This window comes from Dendrobium catenatum, unplaced genomic scaffold (assembly GCF_001605985.2).
Source record: "Dendrobium catenatum unplaced genomic scaffold, ASM160598v2 fragScaff_scaffold_1038, whole genome shotgun sequence".
NCBI lineage: Eukaryota > Viridiplantae > Streptophyta > Magnoliopsida > Asparagales > Orchidaceae > Dendrobium > Dendrobium catenatum.
In genome coordinates this window covers 851,607-858,602 of record NW_021319500.1, presented here as the reverse complement: position 1 = coordinate 858,602, position 6,996 = coordinate 851,607, and the positions used below count along the sequence as shown (strand labels likewise).

Here is a 6,996-nt window from a genome sequence, read left to right as displayed (position 1 = left end):
GACTTGAGTTTGAATGGGATGCCAAGAGTTGAAACCATAACGACATACAAGACTCAAGCATGAGCTGGACCTTGAACTCGGGTCTGATGAAATACATAGGACACCACGAAATACCGATTATGGCCAGAGCCAATACGTTCCTTATTGGCATCAAATCCTTGAGATATGAATCAATAGGATATGATCGATAGGGCACAAAGCCCTCTGTCAGCTAAGGTGGATTCAAATTTGTCCCCTTAGACAAACATCCAACCCAGGTCTACAAGGTCTCCTTGGACGAAGCAACCCATGGCTGCCGACAAGGATCCTTCTGTCAGGTTGGGTCGACTACCTCCTCTGACTAAGTAGACCAGGAACCACGATGGCCCGGGACGACGGAACCATGGGATCTTGATCGGGCCCATCATCCATTCCCCCACCATCCGCTTTAAGTGAACGATGGTGAAATTTCTATTTTAAATATAAAATTTTCCCAAATATCCCAATCCAAATCTTCAAATCTTCCAAACCAAATTCTTCAATTTTCAAATCCAATTTCTACCAATATCCTAAACCCATGCTGCTACTATATGCCAGATAACACGTATATCCTACGTATCTGACCAACGACTAGCCTTAATCGAAAGTTCTCTCTCGTGATTGGGAGGGGTAATTAACTATAGGGGCTTGCGCCTATAGGAAACCAGAACTCAGATCATAAAGTCCTCGCAAAATGAGGGCGAAATCTCTGGGTAGTGTCTTATCTACAAACCCATCTGCCTTCCAAAATTTACCTCGGAACTTAGTTCGTTAAAACTCCCTTGCCGAATAAGAAAAGAGCGAGTGGAGGCCGAGGCCGAATTTTCGGAGCCCACAGTGGATGAGTGGCTTTACCCTTAGAGATAGGATATGAAATGAGCATATACGTGAAAAGCCGAATAAGAAAAGAGCGAGTGGAGGCCGAGGCCGAATTTTCGGAGCCCACAGTGGATGAGTGGCTTTACCCTTAGAGATAGGATATGAAATGAGCATATACGTGAAAAGATTGGGAGTAGCTACAGTGGACGATAAGATTAGAGAGAGTTTCCTTAGATGGTTTGGTCACATTAAACGGAGGCCTTTCGATGACCCGGTAAGGAAAGTTGAGGTATTAGATTTGACTTATGTTAAAAAAGGTAGAGGTATACCTAATAAGACTTGGTTAGAAAATATTAGAAATGGTCTTTCTTTATTAGATTTAAATGTGTATTTGACTTTTAACAGGACACAATGGCAAAAAAGGATTCATGTAGCCGATCCCACGTAGTGGGACAAAGGCTTGATGTTGTTGTTGTTGTTATTGTATGTATGTATTTATCTTGAATAAAATTTTATCGATTTTTTTTTTTTTTTTCTGAATCGTCTTCAACCTGCATCTTTGAGCAAAACATTTGTTGTCATTTTTTAATTTCCTTGCAATATTCTCCACTATCTGACGCACCATCCAAAACTAAATAGTTGTTTCAATTTATGTTATGTAGTTATATTGATGTTGTTACCCTGTAGAGTTTTATGAACAACAAGTTTTCTTCAGACAGCCAGTATTCTAAGCTAAACATCAAAGTAAAATGCTGTACCTTATTTAGCATAAAATGATGTTTGATTTGTTCAAATATATAGATAAGTAGCATGACTGAAGATGGATCTATGATAGCCTTCAACTCATAAGTATGAGTAGCTTACTGTTTTCCCCTCTTAAACCGAGAAATCATTTTTACAGACTGGCAATTGCTATGAAGTAAAATATGCATACTATCATATTTTTAGATCACAAAAAACTCTTAATTTGTATGATTTAGTGACCTGTAGTTTATTGTGCTACTTACACTTGTCAGGTCTTAGCACAGCAGGTGGAGTGAGTTTAGCCATATTGTGTTCCCTTTTCATCCTGTGTATGCTCAAGAAGGAAAAGCACTCTTGCTCAGGTCTCCTCAAAAGATTTACTTCTTTTCAGCCATCCTCCAAATCAGACTCTGAGCTTGGCTTCTCCCTCAATTCCCCCATCTTCACCTATGAGGAGCTCTATGAAGCCACCAATGGCTTTGATTCTTCTGAAGAACTTGGTGATGGTAGCTTCGGTACAGTCTACAAAGGTAAATAATTGTCACAGCCGACTGAAAAACTATTTGATGAAGAACTAAGTGAACAATCTTCCTCTCTCGTGCTTGCTTATTTGCATTACAGGAAAGCTGCGAGATGGACAAGTAGTTGCAGTGAAGCGTCTCTATGAGAACAAATATCGTCACCTCAAGCATTTTATGAATGAGATTAAAATCCTATCACTCCTTCAGCACCCAAATCTTGTCAGCCTCTATGGCTGCACCTCCCGACGCAGCCACGAACTCCTCCTTGTTTATGAATTTGTACCCAATGGAACAGTTGCCGACCACCTTCATGGCCGGCGAGCATCTGAATCATTCCTGCCATGGCGAGTAAGGATGAGCATTGCAATTGAAACAGCAGATGCCCTCAACTACCTTCACTCTATCGAGCCGCAGATCATTCATCGTGATATCAAAACTAGCAACATTCTTCTTGACAACAGCTTCCATGTCAAGGTTGCGGATTTTGGTCTCTCAAGGTCCTTTCCAATGAATGCCACCCATGTTTCCACTGCCCCACAGGGAACACCGGGCTACATCGATCCTGAGTACTACCAATGTTGTCAGCTCACAGACAAGAGTGATGTTTACAGTTTTGGAGTAGTATTGATGGAGCTTGTATCTTCAAAGCCTGCTGTTGACATCACTCAGCAGAGGAATGAGATCACTCTGGCTAACATGGCAATTAACAGGATACAAAGGCAGGAATTAAACGAGTTTGTAGATCCAAGATTGGGGTATCAGTCAGATTACAGTGTAAATAGGATGATCGACCAGGTGGCGGAACTGGCATTTCAGTGCTTGCAGTCAGATGGAGAGTTGAGGCCTTGCATTAAGGATGTGCTTGACATTTTGAGAGGAATTGAAAACAGTGGCTACAAGACTAAATTTTGTGAGGAAATAGATACTTCATCGGAGGAAGCTCGGTTGTTGAAGAGCGCTCTTCCCTACTCCCCAAATTCTGTTACACAAGGTTGGATGAGCAGGGTAACGACGCCAAACACTAGTGTGTGAGACATAGCTAATATTTCAATTGGGCTGCATAAGAAAATGATATCCTTGCTGGATGCCAGTTAGTATGTTGAGGAGAAATATCTGTTCTTCTGGAAAAGTTCAGAAATTTAAAGGATATGTACAGGGAAAAAATCAGCTGAGGATCCCCTGAGTTAGACTTACGGTTCATTTGGGATGGCTTTCTTACTATTATTTTTAAATCAGTTTTCTAATACAAAAATTACAAATTTTGTATAAAAAAACTGCTTTGAGAAGCAGTAAGAAAACTATCGCAAACAAAGTCTAAGATGATGCCGTATTCATTATCTGCCCCACTCATATCCCTTCCACACTTCTTTTTCGATTGTACAGTCTAATAGAGTTTGATCTATACTGCAGAAATCTTATACAGTATGGATGAGCTTCCAGTGAACTTAGCTGCATGACTTCTACGCTATTAAAAATTTGCTGTGAACAAGGTTGTTAATTAGTCTGGCATCTTGTCATAATTAGTGATTTTAGTAATCTGGTGTGGTAGGACTGCTGCTTACTGCTGCTTAGGCTATCGATTGTTTTTTTTTTTAATTGAAAAATCCCTCTAATTCAGAAATCTGGCTGAAAATAGTACTGAAAAATCACTACATGCAGCCTTGTTTTCGGCAGCTATACCTATATTATATTCTTATGTATTAGTGATCTTCGACATCTCGCAATTATTTTGAATTGATTTTATCAATCCTTATTTTTTATTTTTATTTAATTATTATAAATTATTAAACTCTTGTTTTATTAGATTTAAATGAAAATTTAACTATTAATAAGATGATAAATTATTATGAAGTAATATTTAACTTATATCATTGTATTCCATTTCCAATTTTATAGGGAAAATTTAGTGTATATGCCCCCATGATATTTGAAATAGGCGAAATATGCTATGCTTGTTTATTTGTTTCTTGGGAAGGATGCTCTTCATTCTCGCCAAAATGAACTTTTATTACATCCAGTGAACGTACGCTCCTCTACGTTCGGTTTAAGCAAAAAAGCGCCTGTACCGATTTGAAAAAACTCGGTACAACTCGGTACTCGGTACAGGCGCTTTTTTTGCCTAAACCGAACGTAGAGGAGCGTACGTTCACTGGATAAAATAAAAGTTTCGCCAAAATACCCATTGTTATACATTTTCTTATGTATAGGAGCAGGGACATCTTGCCTCTTCCGCTTTGGCTTTTATTACTACTTTTAAGATTCTTTTAAGTTTCTTTGCTCAGGAGGGATTGTAACGATGAAGTTTGAGAATTCTTTGTTCATTGGCAACTTAAGCTTTTATGCGTATTATATTTTCTAATTTTCTATCATGTAACATAGACACACCTAAGTATATAATATTAAAGAGTGTGCTTTTATAATTGATATATCATCAAAAAAATTATGTTAATCAGGCACGAATCTCAATGCAAAAATCAAGTTGGAAATTTTAAAAATTAAATTGGAGACCATCTGAACTCTGATTTTAGCAAACTTATAGTTAACCAAACGTCTAAGAAATATGAACCCAATGAAACCAAATTCGACTCAATCCGAGCACAAATGAGTCTACATCAAGGATCAAAAGCCCTTTTGGAACGTTCAAACCATAATTTGGATTACCAAACGGTCCATGATCGAGTGAATCCACATCAGCCGTCCATTCAAATCACTCTTAATTTATCTTTGATCTTGTTCCTATTTATGGGTCAATCCACTCTTATAAAACTATAAATAGACCCCTCATTTCTCAAATAAAGAGACCCCAGAAGGGGAAGAAGAGAAGGAGGCCTAAGTAAGAAGAGAGATAAGAAAAGGAAGAGAAGCAAGAGAACATTTTTTCCACCAGATTCTTCCTCGACCACCGTCGGACATCCATCTAGCAACCTACTAATGTTAGAGTTATACCCGAACGCCAACTGACGCCTAAATTTTGCCCGTCCACCAAATTTTGTCATACTTCTAACCGACATTGAAGTTCCACCTGTCATTGAACTTATTCTCGTCACAGAACTTTCAGCGGACTTCTACCCAATGTCGTATTTCTGCCTGTCGCCGGATTTCTACCCAACGCTGAGCTTCCACTTATAGTCGGACTTCTACCCAATGTTAAAGTTTCGCCTGTCGTCAGACTTCTTCCTATCATCGAACTTAAAATAGACTTCTACCCAACGTCGGACTTCCGCCCGTCGCCGGATTTCTATTCGACGCCGGACTTCCGCCCTTTGTCGGAATTTTGCCCATCGCCGGACTTCTGCCCGTTGATGGACTTTCATTGAACTTCTACCCGATGTCAAACTTCCGCATGTAACCAGATTTTTACCAATTGTCGGACTTCTACCCGTCAAAAGTCCTTCCAACCTTCGTCACCCACCGACTACGTTCCTTCTAACCTCCGTCGCTAGACAATAATCTTTATGACCTCTATCGCCAGCCGATTACTATCCTTTTGACCAAACAAACACATCAATAGTGATTCTTCTTATTTCAACCATATCACACACTCTTATGATATAAATTTGTAGCATCAAGCCAAGGCCTTCCCCCCAATAAAGGGCCTCATTTATAAATAACTGCAAATACAAGTAGATTCATTCAAACTAGGCTAGGCTCTATGGTTTTTCCTCCTTTTTAAGGGTTTTTCACATAAAAATCTTGGTGTCTCTTATAAATAATGCACCCTCTCTTTTTTATTTGTATATGTGTTGAATCCTCGTACAAAGCTTTGATAACAAACTGTAAATTTCTCTACCGTCATAATAATTTCAGGACGCAACAGTTTGGTGCAGTCTGTGAAATCATCAATCCTGACTGGGGGAAAATTATTGATCCAATCTTAAAAGATCGCACATGTCAACATCCTGATATTAGCCATTGTTGCATCAATTTCATAAGAATCAGATGCGGAGTGGGGGTAACTTTGACTCCAACCGTGGTAAAAAAGATCCTCCTATGCTTTCAACATCAAGATGATATTTCAGAAAAATCTCAGCAAATGTAAGGATACTTATAATTAATTATAAGCTTTATATAGTCTTTTGTTGGACATCTACTCCTTGGGGAAGGTCATAATCTTGACCTCAAAAAGAAAATAATGGTCTAAAGATAGACCATTATTCACCTTTGATTCGAGATATACGTGGTGTCGCCCCCCTCCCAATAAATACAAAATTGATCCCAGTGGGATTCGATTCGACCTCTTATATACAGATTAACATCATCGAGCAAGGCTTTAACATACAACCTCAGATATGCTATATATCATTTATGGGTTCTCTTGGCCTCTTATATATAGGTTAATGTCATCGAACAGGGCTTTAACATACAACCTCGGATAGGTCATATATTCTTGGTGGATTCTTTGGACCTCTTCAATATAGGTTAATGTCACCAAGTAGGGATTTGACATACAACCTTAGATTGGTCATACATCCTTAGTGGATTATCTTGATCACTTCTATATGGGTTAAAGTCATCAAGAAGGGCTTTGATATATAATCTCAGATAAGTCATACATCATTGGTGGACTCTCTCGACTTTTTCCATATAGGTTAACATTATAAAGTAATGCTTTGACATACAACCTTGGATAGGTCTTACATCCTTGGTGAATTCTCTTGATCTATTCCATATAGGTTAATGTATAAAATATAATCATGGATATGTCATACATCTTTGGTGGATTCTCTTGATATCTTCCATATAGGTTAACATCATTAAGCAATACTCTGACATAGAATCTCGAATAGGTTATACATCCTTAGTGGATTCTCTTAACCTTTGTCTCATAGGTTAACATCATCAAACAATGCTTTGACATACAATCTCAGATAGGGCATACATCATCTAGTAATAC

At 38.5% G+C, this 6,996-nt stretch overlaps 1 protein-coding gene across 1 annotated transcript in view; it reads left to right on the top strand.

Annotated features, from left to right (window-relative positions):
* Positions 1-3,638, top strand: part of LOC110100899 (LEAF RUST 10 DISEASE-RESISTANCE LOCUS RECEPTOR-LIKE PROTEIN KINASE-like 1.1) — a 23,962-nt gene extending 20,324 nt beyond the window's left edge. Inside the window, exons 3-4 of the mRNA XM_020828619.2 lie at positions 1,854-2,111; positions 2,203-3,638. Coding sequence (XP_020684278.2) covers positions 1,913-2,111; positions 2,203-3,134 — 1,131 coding nt within the window. The 5' untranslated portion in view covers positions 1,854-1,912 and the 3' untranslated portion in view covers positions 3,135-3,638. The remainder of the gene's footprint in view (positions 1-1,853; positions 2,112-2,202) is intronic.
* The last annotated feature ends 3,358 nt before the right edge of the window (positions 3,639-6,996 follow it).